The sequence below is a fragment of the Clytia hemisphaerica genome, unplaced genomic scaffold (assembly GCF_902728285.1).
Source record: "Clytia hemisphaerica strain Z4C2 unplaced genomic scaffold, Clytia hemisphaerica genome assembly, whole genome shotgun sequence".
NCBI lineage: Eukaryota > Metazoa > Cnidaria > Hydrozoa > Leptothecata > Clytiidae > Clytia > Clytia hemisphaerica.
In genome coordinates, this window is record NW_027103553.1 from 89812 (window position 1) to 108083 (window position 18272).

Consider the following 18272-nt stretch of genomic DNA (forward strand, 5'->3'; position numbering starts at 1 on the left):
AGAAAAAACTCGAAAAGCTAACGAATGAAGAAAAAACTCGAAAAGCTAACGAATGAAGAAAAAACTCGAAAAGCTAACGAATGAAGAAAAAACTCGAAAAGCTAACGAATGAAGAAAAAACTCGAAAAGCTAACGAATGAAGAAAAAACTCGAAAAGCTAACGAATGAAGAGCTGTTAGCCCGCTGTTAGGCATTAAGAATAGATTTTAGATATTTTTTCTCACCATGATGATTGCTTACAGTATATGGCCCCCAAAACGGAGACGGCCCCGAAAACGGAGGTTTTCATTAAAATGAAGATTCTGACTTGCAGATTTATCAGAATTAAACGATTTTTGTTTATTTTGAAAGGATGATGGTTATACTTAAAAATGAGCATGTTTTTGCTGGTTTGAGACAGATTCAAAATAACATATTTGCGTCTAAAGGAAATATTTTCACACCAAAATTAGATAAAAATTGCATATAACTCACTCTAGCTCCTTGGATATTGAAAATAAGTTATGAAAACGGGGTATAGGAAACTTTCTACACCTAATGTCGTTCAGAAAATGCAAATACATCTGTGACTTTAGAGGCTGGGTAAAAGATATAGCATCTTGAAGGTCAACCAGTATTTTGGAGCCCTAGAATCAGCATTGACAAAACCCAAAATTCTAAATATGAAAAAAGCAAAAAATCTTTGAATTCTATTCCTAGCACCTTGAGTTAATAGTTTATAACAAAAAATTAACATTTCATATAAAATCTTTCGCTGAATCCGCAAAAACGGCAAATTCTGTCATTTTTATGCAAAATATAGGAGAAAAATATCTTTAAAGCTTAATATTTTAAGTTTCAGTTAAGCTTTTCTTCTAAAATTTTCACAGCTTATTCCATACATGAATGGAACTATTTTCAAAAGAGATTTGTTTTCAAAAACTTGATTAAGACGTTGTTAAATCAAAATTATCATCTTGAAAATTTCTAAATTTTCATTTTGGACTTTGTAATATCGAAAATCTTGAAATATTTCATAAAAATCATAAATTTTATATCCATCGGGTCGTAAATTTAAGGGAAAACACAAATATGTTCATAGTTTTTCCCCCTATTACCAGTGGGCTTAATAATTCGATTTTAACTACACCTCCGTTTTGGGGGCCCCAAACCTGCATTTTGACAACCAGGGGTATACTGTAAAAATTTTATCAAATAAATTTATGCCCAAAACCCTCTAAATCGTATTTCAAAACTATGGTCAAAGTTTTGTATTCATATCTTAAAGATATCTCGAGAAATCGCTAAAATTTCAAACCTCCGTTTTGGGGGCCAAAGCTACCTATCTTTAGGCGATTGAAAAATATTGTTAAAATTGAAAATTTTGAAAAATAACTTCCAGGAAATAAAGTAGAGATGTTAAAGGTTTTCAAGCAGTTAAAATTTTTGTAAAATCTCTTTTCCTCTAGATTTGAGAGAAATTTCAAATTTGATCGCCGTTTTGGGGGCCACATACTGTAAGTAGTTTTGTTATACGGGCATGCAGCGATTTGAGTGATCGAATAATAAATTACTGTATGAATTATATCGAGACCAACATCGTATGAGCAAGTAATTTTAGAGAAAATAAATGTGTTTGTGTAATATGGTGTAAATACCTCTGCAACAAACAATGACTACTTTAATGGGATAAACTTTCGCGGGGATTAAATTTCGCGGTTGAGCCTATCCGTGAAATTCAAAAATTTCGCGGGGACTTGATTTCGCGTGTGGCACTATTGGGTGGTAATATTTTCACGATTTTGTGACTTCTACTGTCAAATCATGCATATTGGTTGTTGAAATACACATTATTTGCGCCTTTCTGATGCCAGTAACCATTCAAATAGTATTTATTTGACATATTTTGAGTTTTGTTCAAAAATATTTCGCGGATGAGGCCCTTCCAAATTTCCAATGGGACTTAATTTCGCGGATTTTCGCGGATGACACCCAAATCCGCGAAATCCGCGAAATTTTATCCCCGCGAAAGTTTATCCCATTAAAGTATGATTACCGAGATTTCTTCACAACAAAAATTAAGACCGTGTGACACAGGGGTGTGAATATAATAGTCATCCTTCACTATCCTCGTTTTGATTTCGTGTTTTGGATCTCATCTCGCGGTCCAATCGTTTTTCTTCAAGTTCTGTTTTTATTTTGCTCACTTTCTCGTTTAACAAAGATTCATATTCTTCTTTACTGGCAGCAGAAGTATACATATCTTCTTCAACTTTTTGGGCGTATAAAACTAGATTTTCCATTTGTTTGTTTTTTGTTGTACTTGGCTCGTTGACTCCTTGTGGTAAAATGGCAGCAATACTGAAATAAATAAGAAGATGGAATGTAATGAAAATGAATACCATGCAAAAAATTAAATTAACAAAGATTTTCAAATTGAAACAAACTGGCAGTTGAACAATGAAATTATAAGAATATTGACAACATTCTTCTTCAACCTTCTTTTCAAGTGTGACGATCGGTCGAGATCGTAAACAACTAATCAAGCTGGTCTCACCTGGGAAATCGCAAAGCCTTAACAAAAATACTTACAGTTCATCAATATGTTCTCTTCTTTGTGTTTCAGTAATCGATTCCAATCTTGACTTGGTTTGCAAAGTGGAAGTGATCTTCAAAAGTAAAACAGAGAACTTCTCAGTGGGGATGGTTTTGGAGTGCATTTCTTTTCCTATTCTAAACAAAAACTAAGTCAAATTCGCAATGGAGCTGAAATTATGGGGTAATTTTCCCACCGGGAACAGAATTTTGGCCAAATTTTTCAGTGGGGCGGGGGTCCCACAGGGTCTGTGACACAGGGCTGTCTTTAAGCTGCAGGGCTGTCTTTAAAATTCTAGAAGTTTGCAGGAGAATCGATTTTTTCAGTCAATTTGGATGTACTTATGATGAAACTTAAGTTTTATAAAAATTCAAAAGAAAAAAATGGTGACACTTCTTCAACGTTGCTTTAAATGAGAGTGAGAATTACCCTTGATCTATATTTTCAGCTTCTTCGTTTGTTGCTTCTTCCTCCTTTGTCTCTTGCTCTTCACTTGGATTCCCTCCAGCACATTCTTCTTCTTCTTTACCTTTCTTCACCGTCATTCATTTTCTTCTTCCAATTTAGATGCATTGAAAGAGTCAACGGGTTGAAGCCTTTTCAAGCAGTCGCTTCTCTTGAGCTGTTACGTTATCAGAAGCTATCACCGTCGCATTTCTTAAAGATTTTACGTTGAAGGAAATCTTGATGAAAGCTTGAAAAATGTCACTCTGACCTTTTTAGAATCATTTTAAGAAGAATTCGTCAGTTGTATTGAAGTTTTTATAAGATGCTCACATAATTGGTTATTCAAAACAATAGAGATGACGCGTTCTTTAGAAAAATATAATAAAAGTTTTTGTTTGAATAGTTAACGACCAATCCAATGACGAAAACTCTTGTAAAATGTTCATCTTGACCCGAATTCGTCTGTAAGTCTAAAAATGGTCACTTAGTAATTTGAATCTGATTACTTGACCATGTTTTTACTTTGAGATATCCTTCAGAAGAAATGCGTATCGTGCATGAAATTCTCGTCCGAGAGTTACCTTAAATTTGGGGTAACCAAAATTTGCATAAATTTACATAATTTCGTCACATCCAATCAAAGAATGAAAAAAATGAAGTCATTGTGCTGTTGTTTTCATAATAATCAATTTTTGCGGAACGTGCGTTTGTGATTCTTATAGATAAACATGCGTTTTTGAGCCCAAATTTGCCCAAAAATATATATTTTTGAAAATCAGGCTCCGTCACATTCGAGGGTTTATAGTTATGCATCTTTGTGCAAAAAATCATAAAGAATGAAAGCGCCAACCTCGAGAAAAGGTAATACCTAGAAGTAATTGATAATGTGCTGATAAAAAATATCTTATTTGGCCAGTTTTTCTATAAAAACACGCCAAGTAGCCAAAATTTCATGTCTAAACATACACATTCTTCAAAAGTAAGCCCTCATGAGCAAAAAAAACATCTATCTCATAAAAGAATTGAGTAATTTGACTAAGAACATTGATGTATACTTATTGATAGTGATTCTTATAGATAAACATGCGTTTTGTGAGCCAAAAAAAATGTTTTGCTAAAATATGCTTGAGCCATCTTTTACCTTTGATGGTACCCTACTTTCATGCAAAAAATTAGAAAAAATTAATGATCCAATTTTTCACAAAGTCTAAAAAACCCGTTTTTTAGCCGTTTTTTGGCCCAAATTTGGCCCAAAATTTTTTTTTTTCGAAAATCGGGCTCCGTCACATTCGAGGGTTTATAGTTATGCATCTTTGTGCAAAAAATCAAAAAAAACTAATGAGCCAATCTCGAGAAAAGCTGGTAACGAACGAACGAACGAACGAACGAACGAACGAACGAACGAACGAACGAACGAACGAACGAACGAACGAACGAACGAACGAACGAACGAACGAACGAACGAACGAACGAACGAACGAACGAACGAACGAACGAACGAACGAACGAACGAACGAACGAACGAACAACGGTTAATTTATAGGACCTCCACCGGGGTAGGTCCAAAAAAGAAAAGACGGAGGTAAGTTGGGGCAGAAATATCAGAGACGATACGCATCCCCTATATATTAGACTTACTCTTCAGTAGGTTCCAAATTAATTCATTACATAAAGTAAGTTTAAAAAAGTCACTAAAATTGAAATTTCAACGTCACCAGTCTGTTCTACCTTAAGGGAACTAATTTTTGCGGGAACTAAATTTTGCGGTTTTTGCGGATTTAGACCCAAACCGTAAAATTAAGTTCCCGCAAAATTTTTCAAAAACACCTGAAAACACAAAGGTCGAATAATTCACAGTACGGCTCTAAATTTCTTTCAAGTGAGAAATCCACAAAATTAAGTTCCCGCAAATATTAAATATTAAATCTTGAACTGCGAACCGCAAAAATTAGTTCCCGCAAAAAATAGTTCCCTTAAGGTATATTGTTCGTTTTATACCAAGGAAAGTCTTTAGACAAATCCAACAAGGTAACTTAAGGGAAGAAATTTTTCGCGGAATTTAATTTCGTGAATGAGCCAATTTCAAAAGTTTCACGGAATTTAATTTCGAGATTGAGAAATTTCAAAAGAATTTTTTTTTACAGAGAAAATGTTTTTCATATTTTTCATTGATTTCAAGACATATTTCAGTCACATTAACAAACTTTAACATAATAATAACATCAAAGATGAATGTTTCTATGATAAGTCATGATTAAACTTCATCGCCGTCTTCCTCCAAAAAAATCGAATTTCGCGATTTAGCCATTTTGGTGTGTTTCGCGGAAATTAATTTCGCGAAATGTTACGCCCAAATTGGCGAAATTACTCGCGAAAATTTTTTCCCTTAAGGTAAGTTTAAATTATACATACTGTATTATTTCGAATAAACGTCCATCTTTTAAACACCTCCTCGAATAAACGCCCGTCCTTTAAGGAAAATGTTTGATATTTTCGTATTATATGAAGAAAAACATAGATTTACAACTATGATTGTATTCTTTTTTTTATTCGAACTGATTTTGACGAAGTTCCACATCCCTAAATTGACATATTTGTACTGAAATAATAATGAAAAGGCAAAATGGTTTCAATTAACGTTACTAAAGTGACCTTGTTTATAAATCAATTAATAACCACCCCCCCCCTCGAATAAACGCCCATCCTAAAATCCTAAAAGTTTAATAAACGCCCGGGGTGTTCATTCGAATACGGTATTCAAAGTTAAAAAGGCTATTTTTGAGAATTTTTTTATGTCAACACTTTTCATTCCGATAGGAGGTTAAGAATTCACTCACCTTTGTCCTTCTGCGTCTCTTTTCATCGCTTCTTTCACGTATCGCTGTCTTTCATTGCGCTTATCCTCCAATTCTGTTTGAATATTGTGGACTTTATCTGCTAACAAGTGAAAATAGTCTTCTTTACTGGCGGCAGAACTATAAAGTTCTTCTTCAGCTTTTTGAACGTTTGAAATAAGGTTTTTCCACTTGTTTGTTTTTGTTGTACCTGGCTCGTTGATTCCTTGTGGCACAATGGCAGAAATACTGAAAAAAGAATGGACAGTTCTTGTGGGGTTCTTGTGCTTGTCCTTACTTTTTGATATCCTCAACATCAACGAACGGTTTCAAGATACCTTCCAACAAACACCAGTCATTGCGTATAGACGCAACAAAAACTTGAAAGATCTACTTGGACAAACATCAATATCCGATAACAAAGTCACAAGAAAACAACAAAAACTGAAAGGAAAGTGCCAGCCTTGCTTAACAAGGATAGGAAACATTTGCTGTAAACAAATAATGTCAACCTCAACCTTCACCAGCCAACAAACCAAAAGGACATACCAGATCTTCCAAAACGTTAACTGCAAAAGCACTCGTATCATCTACCTCCTGGAATGCAACTAATGTCACATCAAATATATTGGAAAAAGCGAGACCCAATTCAATCAAAGACTCAATAACCATAGAAGTAATGCATACAGACCACGACAAGAGACAATCCCAGCGTGTAAACATTTCCACCAAACCAACCACGATTTCAACAGAGACGCAAAGTTCACCATCATCGAGCAGATCAATGAGACAGATATAGAAAGAATGAAAATGATAATACTACAGAGAGAAAACTTCTGGATCAAAGAACTGAGAACCCTCACACCTCATGATTGAACCAAGAACTCAATCTTCTCCAACCGAGCGCCTAAGTCTGATTTACACGTTCATTTTAGACCAAATTCAACTTATCAGATGGCCCCATTTACACCAACCCATTTTCAAGCCGAAATCGCCTAAAATGACATATTTGTCCAATTTGACGTCAAATAATTTTGTATAGAAACACTTTTTTGAATATTTCCCCGCTATAAGGGGAAATATTAGTTAAAAAGGCATTTCTCCGATCCTTGGCTACTTACGCCCTTTTTGCGCCCTTAAAGGGGGCGGCAATCCGCCACCACATTGCGAAGTTTGTTTTTGTTTTTATTTGCCTTAGTTATTCAGACAAAACCGCACGGATTTACCTTGATGTTACGCGCATGTTTTTGAGTAATCAAGACACGAATAATTCAGATCAAAATACAAGATGGACGAAAATTCTTTTTAAAAGTTATAACTCTTTTCTGACGAACAAAAAACATACAATTTTCATCTAATTGGCGACCAATAATTACATGAAATGTGAGGCTAACACTTCAACTGTAATCATCAGTAATTTCAAGAGTTTTTCATCATTGATTACAAAGATATCCATGGATTACCTCTTCCGAATACCAAACCAACCAACTTAAAGATTTCAGAGACATTTGCTTGACATGAAGAAAACGCTACATCCCCATAACTTTGGACATTAAATGATTGGCAAAATGGTATTAACATTCTATTGAGATGTGAAACTGGTTCAAGTTGAAGAATTGATGAGAAAAATAGGCAGTACGAGAAATATTTTTGCTTTGAAATACAAACTCTTACAGTCTTATATGGACAATGAATGTCTCTGGAACAAGTTATATGAGATTTGTTTACCGAGTGACCCCAAAACAAAGTCTTTAATTCTTGGTTCTTACATTCATGAGGTCAGAGGTTTTGTGGATTTTCTAAACTTTTGAAACTTGTGTGATTGTTTTGGTACGTGTTTTGGTTGTTTTCCTGACTAAAGACACTTTTGAATGTGTGATTGTTTTCTCTGACTAGAGATACTGTGAGCGTGTATTTAATAAACATATTGCATCTTGGCTTTTAATGCAGGAATTGTCAGTCGAACCCACTGGGTGAAAACATACGATCTGATGAAAATGCAATCTCAAAATCGTAAGGACCGCGATCGTCTATAAGGACTGGGGATGACAACAAAGTTGCGTGATTGTGTTTGTGAATAGGGCGCCGTATCAGTTTTTGACTTTCTGGCGCACAACAAGATTCTTGTTGTGAAATTTTCCGCGGGAGGACTATTTTCCTCAGATGTGTATAATTTTCAAGTGCCTTCAGAGGTTTACCGTGCACCTAAGAAAATTACGAACAGCTGTTATCAGGTTACCTTCAGCTGAAACAAAATGATAGCTTTTTTCTGAGAAAGGAAGATAATTTTTTGTGCCTTCCACCACATAAGTTTGTTTTGATTTTTTCCCCGTCAAAAGTCACGTGATATTTTTATCTCGATCACTCCGCCTCAACTGGAAATTCCCCTATGCACCCTAAAAGTAATCGAGTTTTAGAAAAACAATAACAAACCGTGTTATGTGGTGGCGGATTGCCCCTTTAATAACGCCCACGCCTCTCCCGATCGATTTGTGCAGTGAGGCGGAACTCTTGTCTATAGTGTAAAACCTTTAGTCAGGATTAATCAATGTGCAATTTTTATTGAGGAAATTTAACTCGCCATGTGGTGCATGTTCTGGACTGTTTTGGTTGTCAACTCGACGGAATTGGAAACTTTCTCTCTGGTTATTTTTCAGACAGTCAGACAGCTTTAAAAGTGACTTTCAGGGATCTTTTTCTTAAGGATTTTTGAAATTTTTGGATGCAATATTCTTTTTTCTTTTTTTTTCTCCTAGAAGTGCCATACAGTGTGCTGGTGATTAAGGAAGCATTGATCACCAACAGTGTGAGTAAACAACAGTGCTTGATCACTAAAGAGGTACACGGCAAAAATATAAACCTTGTCTGCTTGAGCAGATTGATTTACATTCTCGACAAAGAGGTCGATAAAACAAACCTTGTCTGCTTGTTGAGCAGATTGATTATTTACACTCTCGACAAAGAAGTCGATAGAAAAACTATTGTCCGATATTTCGTACACGGCAAAAATATAAACCTTGTCTGCTTGAGCAGATTGATTTACATTCTCGACAAATAAAAGAAGTCGATAGAAAAACTATTGTCCGATATTTCAGGTTGACATATATTCTTGACAAAGAGGTCGATAGAATAAAGCATCTCTTCTTAAAGAAGTCATTGTCAAAAAAATGACAAAACGGTCACAATGCAATTGTTTGACCTTTGCCTTTATGATTCCAATAAAAACTGCTGATTTGGCCTATCCCATTTGTGCTGGTTTCCTTGATTTTTAACAAACTTAGCTTTACTGTTCTTTTGTTATACATTTTTTAATATACATTTTATATACATATATATATTAATATACATTTTGTGCTTAATCTGAGGTTTACATTCAGTGTAATTTCAACACATTCTCACACTTATTTCTACCATATGTGTAGATATGTAAACATCCGTAAATCTACCATATGTGTAGATATTAGAATCCGTAAATCTACCATATGTGTAGATATCGTAAATCTACCATATGTGTAGATATGTAAAAATCCATAAATCTACCATATTGGTAGTTACGGTAAATACTATCCAGACAATCTAAAAAGAACGACAAATAACTATTAAAAAGCGACAAAAAGAACGACAAACCTTAACCCTAATTATCAAAGAACGACATATTTCAAACCCTAAACCTAACTATCAAAGAACGAAACAAAAAGAACGATGACAAACCTTAACCCTAACTATCCAAAGAACGACATATTTCAAACCCTAACCCTAACTATCAAAGAACGAAACGACATATTTTGCCCTCCACAACCCCGACCAAAAAGTGACTGTACCACCCCTAGCGATTCATTCCTTTTTGTTCATCACGCTATTTAACTACATGTGGTGTTAACATTACGCATGCGCATAAGTCTTTATGTTAAGCATTTACCGTATCTACACATATGGTAGATTTACGATATCTACGCATATGGTAGATTTACGGATTCTAATATCTACACATATGGTAGATTTACGGATGTTTACATATCTACACATATGGTAGAAATAAGTGCGAGATTGGCCTGGTAATTTTTAAAACACATGACTACAATAATATGCAACGTTCCTCACTTTGACATTTTCTTGTTATGAACCCCCGTTACGCTCTTTCTTTATAAGAACCATGAAATTTGAGTTAAGCCTAAGCTTGTTCTTATTTTTTCTATTGTCTAGAATAATAGACCTATTGTTTCAGTCTAAGCCTGATTGTTCTTATAAAAAAAGAGTGTATGCTTTTAACCCTTTCAGTACCGAGCCCTTTTTTCTATTTTTTTAGCCTACACTTTTTTATAAGCATATCGTAATGCCCGAAGTTTTTATCATCTTATCCTGGAGATGAGCTTACTTTTTTAAATACAGTAGAGTCTCCATAACTCGAACCTCTATTACTCGAACGTCTCCTTAACTCGAACAAATTCGTTGGCAGCATGAAAATCTCCTAATAAACTCATATAAAAAAACCTCCATATATCGAATGTTCCCCTTTTTTGGCTCCATAACTCCAATTTTGTTTTCCTTTCCTGAACTTGAAAAATATAAGCAATCTGATTGGCTAAGAGACAAACCATATTTCTTTTTTGAAAATTTTGATTTTTGGGCCTAGGGTCGAGTTTTCATTTTTTTCAAAATCTTAAACTGCTACAATCAGACCTTTAAATAATAAATAATTCGAAAGTTACTGAAGTACGGCGCATTTTTAAGGCTTCACTTTTTCTTGCCTGAGAAAGGTTAGAGATTGAACTCTAGCCCTTCGGGCTTTAAACTCAATGAGTCCATCTTCAAGTGTAAGGGGGAAATATTTAGTCGCATTTGTGCGAATCTTGTTTTATATAGAAATATCATTCCCTTGAGAACGGACCGAGTCCGAAACATGTCGGGAAAAATCAAAATATAATAGCCGCATTCTTTTTCACCGTCCAACATATCCTTACTTTTTGATTAAGAGCAGTGACCCTGGGGTAAAGGGTCGGGGTTGCAACCAGTCAAGGTGACCGACGGGGACCAATTGTGTTTTTCAAGGAAACAGAAATGCACTGTAAGGGTGTGTTTTACGAAAAGTGCAAATGAATTTTGAAATAGTTTGTAATTTTGTGCTCATTAGAAAGGTAGTCATGAGTCATAAAAGTCACGAGTATAAAATATTTTCGAGTACAGAAAATTTAAAACTGTAAAAAGATTTTCAAAAATATTTGTTATCTGAAATTTATCACAAAAAACAACAAACGAGCCCATTTTCTTCCTTTTTCTTGTTAAACTAGTATACTTACAGTCGATCAACTAGATGTTTACGCTGGCTTTGATTGATTCTGCCTCTCCAATCATCATTTGAAATGTTGCTAAAATATAAAACGAAAGCAATCAAGTGTACACAAATTATAAAAATTCATAGTGATTTGAACTCCTCGAAGGTAAAATCAGCAGAATTGTTTATGACATACACGAGCAATTTAGAAAATAAGAATTATGGAGGAGTGTACTTTCCATTCAAGTTTCAATAAATAGGATCTCCTCCAAAGATCACATTTTACAAACTACTCGTCTCAGACGATTTTTCCGTCTCTTCAGTATAAATGAAACTAAAGTCTATCCAGATATAATTGGCAGTGGAAACGAGAATGCCTGTAACTTTTGATAGTCAAATATAATTTAGAAATTTTTTTTTGCTTGTTTTAGAGAATCAAAAGCGCTATATTTGAATGTATTTTTGGTTGAAAAATTCGCGATTTTTAGCGGTTGAATTTGCGATGGCAAAAATTGGGCTTTTTTTCTACTTATCAGGGTGGCCACTCAAAAAATCAAGTCAAATTCCAGGACTTTTCAAGGACTTTTCCAGGATGTTTTTAAAATTTTCCAGGACTTTTTATCCTAAAAGAAAAGCATTTTCTCCTGGAACTGAGCTATGTATGTGAAAAATATTAACGCAAAAATGAGGTGCAAAGCTTTTTCTAACTTGCTCCAAAGCAACGAAATAGAGAATGGGCCAATTTGATTTTAACCAAGAAGAAAAGAAGCCCAGAGGGCATGAAGGCCCAGCAAATAAAAATATGAACTGAACAAGACTTAAGTAACAGAGAGGATTTGAACCTAAAGTCGCTAGTACAAGCCAAAGATGCCTTAAACCACTCGCCTATCTCTTATTAGCAACAATGAGAAATAAATCAAAATATTTAATAAAACGTACTACACGTTTTCTTTATTAGAACCCAGTTTATAAGAACATTTAGGCTGAAATTCATCGAAAAATTACGAACATCGTAAGAACATCAGCCCAGCCTCAGTTTGGAAAAAAATGACAAGAAACTACAATTCTTTCCTCTTTTCAAGCAGTTTTAACCAAACTTAGGGATGGATTTTCTAAAATCGAGAGTCAAATATTGTCCAAATTTTACCAACTTTAAGAGCTCTTTATTTTGCATGATGTTGTCGATTTAAAGTAGTCCGAAAAATTAGGAACGCATTTAAGAACATTTTAGGCTAAAAAATAAGCACATCCAGGCTCAGCCAAATTTTAGGTGTTCTAATAAAAAAAAAACGTGTACATCTGTTATATTCTATAGTTTTAGTAGTTAATTGTATTTTCTCCTTTTATGTTTTAAACCAATAAAGACGATTGCAATTGTTTTTATTCTGCCAATCATGTTCTAAAAGAGACATGTTTCAGCCAATCAAATTTTTCACAATATGTACTAGCCGGTGCTTGAAATAAAACGCGTATCGCCTAGTAAATTGTTACACACTGACACCGGGCAGAATGCTAATGAAAGGCCCACTACACTAAAGCTAGCTGGGCCAATAGAAGATTTGCATAGACAATCACATAGCTTTAAAAAGAATCTTACAAATTGTCTTACTTGTTGAGGATATTTTGAGGCGACAAAGATTTTGTAAAGTGAGAGTTAACCGTACATTACTCTTGTATTTTTGTTTTTAAAGTAACCACTACGGATTTCGAATTACTTTTCGAGCGAAAAAAATTGGGTTATATGTTTTAAATTGCATTCAGCTAATTGGTCATGGGGCGCACAGTTAGATTACCATTCGAAACTGCTAGATTGTCAAAAAAAATTGCAAAACTAGATTTCAAAAAAATTACCAAAATCTTATTGCGAGCAAAGCGAGCATGAAAGATTTGAAAACTTATTTCACCAAAATTGATTTCAGGGCGCAGTTTAAGACGCACAAAGTCCAACTTTTAATAAGATTTAACAAAAAAGTTTTGGCACCCCTTTCCCCTTTCTCCCCCCAAAAACCCAACTTAAACAATTTTAGTGGTGCATCATCGTTTTCATCAACAATTGGAAAATATCACTTTTTTAGAAACAGAAACATAGGATTATCTCTTTGAAACGCAACTAGATAATATTTTCGAAGATAGGACGTGATATTTTGAAAAACTTCAATGGGTGTATTCATAAAGCTGGTGTTTTATAAGTGTCTCATGTAGGAACCAGTTTTTAGACGATAATGCTTTTGGCTTTTAGCCAAACACTCTTGGGTACCTAATAAGTGTACCCCTCGCTAATTAACTTTTTGAAAAATTTTCCACCCATGACATTCTTATTCCACCCCACCCCCTGCTAATTAAGTTTTGGGGAAATGTTTTTGATAGTTCCCTCTTTTGCCCTAATTCTTCTGTATTAGCCTGCTTTTCCAAAGTTTTCCACCCAAGGCATTTTAATAGCACACCGTTATGCAAACGTCATAATTATTACTTTTAACACTTGACCGAAAATCAATCCCACAATCCTTTTCGTCTTAATTAAAAAGTCGTGAAAGTCATTACTTTTTCTTTGTAGTTGAGTGTAATTTGCATGCCAGGCGTAGTTAACGCGAAGGGTGATGGGATTGAATTTCGGTCAAACAGAAAAATCAATGTCTATTTTTAGATTCACTGCGGTATGCTATTCCAACCTCCCTGATTAGATTTTGAGATTTTTTCCAACCGCTTAATTCAAAACCCCGTCCATCGGTACCCGAGAGTATGCCATTATGTTTGACGATTTTGACAATATTTATGACTTCTACAAACACAGATATTACTTTAGGCGTACAAACTTTCGCGAGCAGAAACTTTCGCGAGGACGAAAAATTGCGAAATTCACGACATTTACTTTCGCGAATTTAACGGAAAAATATTTTTCGCGAGCATAAACTTTCGCGAATCAAGGCGTAAAATTGAGAATTTCCACATGAAAAAATAGCTTAGAGACACAAATACTTCTTGGGTTGGCTTGGAACACTTGTCCTTTGACTTATTAGTCTTTTAGCAGGCTAAAAAGTGCCATAAAAGTTACATTTTATTCAAAGTTTGAAGTTTTACAGATTTTCTATTTTGTCAAGAATTTTTCGCGAGCATAAACTTTCGCAAATGGCCCTTCCTAGAATTTTTAAGGACATTTACTTTCGCGAAAAGGGCCAAAATTCGCGAAAATCGCGAAAGTTTCTGCTCGCGAAAGTTTCTACGCCTAAAGTAGAATACAGAAAATAAAAGCAATAAATATCTGATTAGAATACAAATTCCTTCACGCTTGATCGCTTATAGAGAAAGGTTAAATTCCAGGACTAACAAGGAAGAATATTCCAGGACTTTTCCAGGACTTTAACCAATTTTCTGAATTTCCAGGACGCTTTTCCAGGACTAAAACAAAATCCAGGACTTTCAAGGACTTTCCAGGACTTTCCAGGACTAGTGGCCACCCTGACTTATGCTACCAGTAAAAATGAGTCATCTTAACGTACAGCGTTAAGATGGCTCAAACTGAACTCGTCCTTTGTATTATTAATTAGAATCTAAATCAACAAAACAATACGTCACCATCAGGTACCATTTATAGACTTTTACTATTTAAAGACTTTTTCTTAGACTTTTCAAATTTCGATGTAAATCTTCAGCTCCTTCTACAAATTCCGTTAAAAAATAGATCACGAAGAAACCTTTTCATGGTCAAATTCTGTGAAAACAAGAGCACGTGTCATATACTTTTGGGGTACTTTTTGTGCCGAAATTCTATTGTAATGTCACGTGACCTCGGTAGGATCTCTACCGAAATACGGCTCACTTTACAGCCAAAGCACGCTATCTAGCCCTTCGGGCTTTATAAATCTGTTGGGGTCACCTGTCATAATCGTGCATTTTACAGACCGGCCAAAATTGCCCTCTTTGCCTAAATTAGCCCTAGGTTACTGTATCTTAGGATTGGAAAATACTATTGGCTTGGAATTATGACAAGATCATTGCACTTGTCAATCCTGAGAAAAAAAGGCAGTCTCGTGGGTGGTTAATATTAGCGATTTTAACACTAAAAAGATAAAAGAATGGTGTTAGATGTTAGGGCGGTAGATTCTCTATACCAGTTTTGTGTAAATTTAAAACGCATTAAATGATAATTCCTAATTTATGAGGATTTTACTTAAATAAACTGTACTTGAATAAAAGAGATTTTATTCTTGGTCAAAGCAGATCAAAGTTTTCCGGTTTAGATGGTTTGTAAAATTCCAACCAAGTATTTGCACACTACCTAAGATTTCAATATCTACCTTTGGTGAAAATTTTAAGTCAACAGCTCTAGTAGGTCCTGAGTCCCGGCAGAGGGTCGATGTGACCGGTCTGAAAAGTACCAAATATGACACCAATTTTTTTCAGTGACAGTTTTTTGCAAAATAGCCATTGAAAACAAATGTACCAATCAGGCAGGTGGCTGAACAAATCGTTGTTTGCAAATCATCTCTAATTATCCATACTTTTACCAATGGTCGAAATTTCAAGTTCATAGCTCTTGCCAATCTTGAGATTTTAAGCCCCCCCCTCCAGAATGCTTCCCCTAGTAAAAACAAGCTAGATGCTGAATGGACCTACCTGATGATGAAAGTTGGATAGCAATGCGAGGAGAAAAAAATCAGTCAAAAAATGTACCGTTTAGTGAAAATGCATAACGCAATAAATTCATCTTTGATTGTTGATGGGGGGAGAGGGAAGGGTTGTAGGGGAAAAATAAAGTTCTGGTCGCAAAAATCAGTTTTATTGACAATTGAATCATGCTTGATGGTGAGCATTGTTATCAATAATGTTTTTGTGTGAAAAACATAGAAATACAAGGAAAAAATCTAATGGAAATCTGCAAAAACGGCGATTTCCGGCATTTTCAACCGAAAAAAAAAAATTCTCAAAAATCGAACTCAGCCATGTTTTGAGCATTGCGAATACACATCTTTCTGCAAAAAAATGAGAAAAAACTTTTGATGAAAATTCGAGAAAATGTAAAAAAGCCGGTTTTTCCGGCATATTTCAGGCATTTTCGGCCGGAAAAAAATGTTTTTCGAAAATCGGGCTCCGTCACTTTTTAGGTATTGTCATTTTACATCAGTGTGCAAAAATTTCATAAAAAAATATAAAGTACATCTCGAGAAATTCAAGAAATACCGTTTTTCCGGTGAAAATCGGCTGTTCCGGCGATTTTTAGAAAGTTCCGGCTTCAAAAATCAGTTTTATTGACAATTGAACCATGCTTGATCGTGGACATTGCTATTAACAATGTTTTTGTGTGAAAAAACAACCAATTATAAGGAAAAAGTCCGATGAAAATCTGCAAAAACGGCGATTTCCGGCATTTTCGGCCGGAAAAGAATTTTTGTCAAAAATCGGACTCTGCCATGTTTTGGGCATTGCTAATACGCATCTTTGTGCAAAAAATCTGAAAAAACTAATGATAAAATCTCGAGAAAATGCCAAAAAACCGGTTTTTCCGGCATATTTCCGGCGTTTTCGGCCGAAAATGATTTTTTTTCTCGAAAATCGGGCTCCGTCACATTTTGGGCATTACCATTTTGCATCATTGTGCCAAAAATCAGAAAAAACTAATGAGCCAATCTCGAGAAAAGCTGGTAACAGACGGACGGACGAGCGGACGGACGGACATCGGTTAATTTATAGGACCTCCACCGGGGTAGGTCCAAAAATGGAAGGATTTTAAGCTTAAAAATTTATTGAATTTGGCTAAATATTGACGGAAAAGTCTCTTTTACATTCTTCCACTTTGTACCACACGTTATTTTCTTCAGCCAGAATCATAAGCTTTGTTCGTTGCTTTTTAGCATTACTTAGTCAAAAAGGTTACATCCTAAAAAAGTCATCGTCCTCACTTTTTTGAAGTCGTCATCAAACTAGTATACCTCTATTTGCCTTAGTTTGGGCTTAGGGCTTAAAGTGTTAAAAAAATAAGAGCAGCAGAGCATCGGTAAATTTACTGGTTTTTATAAAAAAGAGTACAACTTAAATGGGGCCTGGAATTCCCGAGTTATTTTTTTCCGAGTTATTCTTTCGAATTATTTTGCATGTGACGTCATAATTTCAGTTTTTATGAGGTCACCACAAAAGTGATAACTCGAGAAGTTAAAGACACGAAAAGAAACCAAGTCACAAAACACCAAATAACTCGGAAAGTTAAAAACTCAAAAACAACTCGAGTTATTATTTTTGTGATGACGTCATAATGACGTAACAAAACTGAAATTATGACGTCATATGTAAAATAACTCGGATAAAATTAACTCGGGAATTCCAGGCTCCAACTTAAATTGTTGGGTTACCAGTCATTTTTCACCACACATCCATTCTTGCAAATCAAGGCATACATATTGATTCAATGCCATAAATGAGCAATGTTCAATCAACTGTTTTTGACATTGTTTCTTTTATTCAGTTTTCGTTATAAGTTATCTAAACGAGACAAAGAAAAGATATAATATATGTAGTATACCATTTTTCAAACATAAAGACAGAACTCACTTTATGGAAATCTAAATCTCTAGAGCATATTTTGGTGGAAGACAGGCTACAGAGAAAGACTAGAGGTTTTATATATGATACACAGTAGAATTTCTAAGTGTCAGATAAAATTCTAAGTAAAAAGGATACAGACAATAAACAGATTGACAGGGGGTAAAAATGAATAAAAACGCGTATTTCTGTAGTAAAAACTAAAATTTTACGATATCTTTAGTTGATAATTGTAGCAAGCATCGATATTATTCACAAAATATCCCAATAAAATTCGGACATGATTCGTAAAAAATAAAAAGTACCAAAACGCAAAAAGAATTCCTTTAAGTACAAGATATGATCAAAAATTAAATTTAATTTATATTGTAGAGATAACTAAAAAAAAAAGCAATCTAAAAGAAGCTTTTTTCCAAAATATTCTTACGATTTCTTACGGACTTAATGAATATTATTACTGACTTCACACAAAATCGACAGCGACAATGATGAAATTTCGACGACATTTTAAATATTATTGATTTTATCTGTACAGATATAAAAAATAACAGTAACATGACTGGAAAAGGGGTTAAGGACCGTTGGAAAGTTACCTCCAAATTGTATTTCA

The 18272-nt window shown here is 34.7% G+C and overlaps 1 protein-coding gene across 2 annotated transcripts; it reads right to left on the reverse strand.

Moving 5' to 3' along the window:
* Positions 1–5513: 5513 nt before the first annotated feature.
* LOC136800340 (protein cbp-1-like) lies at positions 5514–17598 on the reverse strand. Of its 2 annotated transcripts, XR_010845694.1 has the most exons (4): positions 17473–17598; positions 15570–15707; positions 11154–11222; positions 5514–6105 (listed from the first exon to the last, which is right to left on the reverse strand). XR_010845694.1 is itself a non-coding variant. In XM_067056974.1 (3 exons), the coding sequence occupies exons 1-3, from the start codon at positions 17517–17519 to the stop codon at positions 5856–5858; spliced, it is 366 nt and encodes a 121-aa protein (XP_066913075.1). In that variant the 5' UTR covers positions 17520–17598; the 3' UTR covers positions 5514–5855. The 2 variants fall into 2 exon arrangements, 1 of the variants encoding a protein (XP_066913075.1); XM_067056974.1 differs by lacking the exon at positions 15570–15707.
* Between the last annotated feature and the right edge of the window lie 674 nt (positions 17599–18272).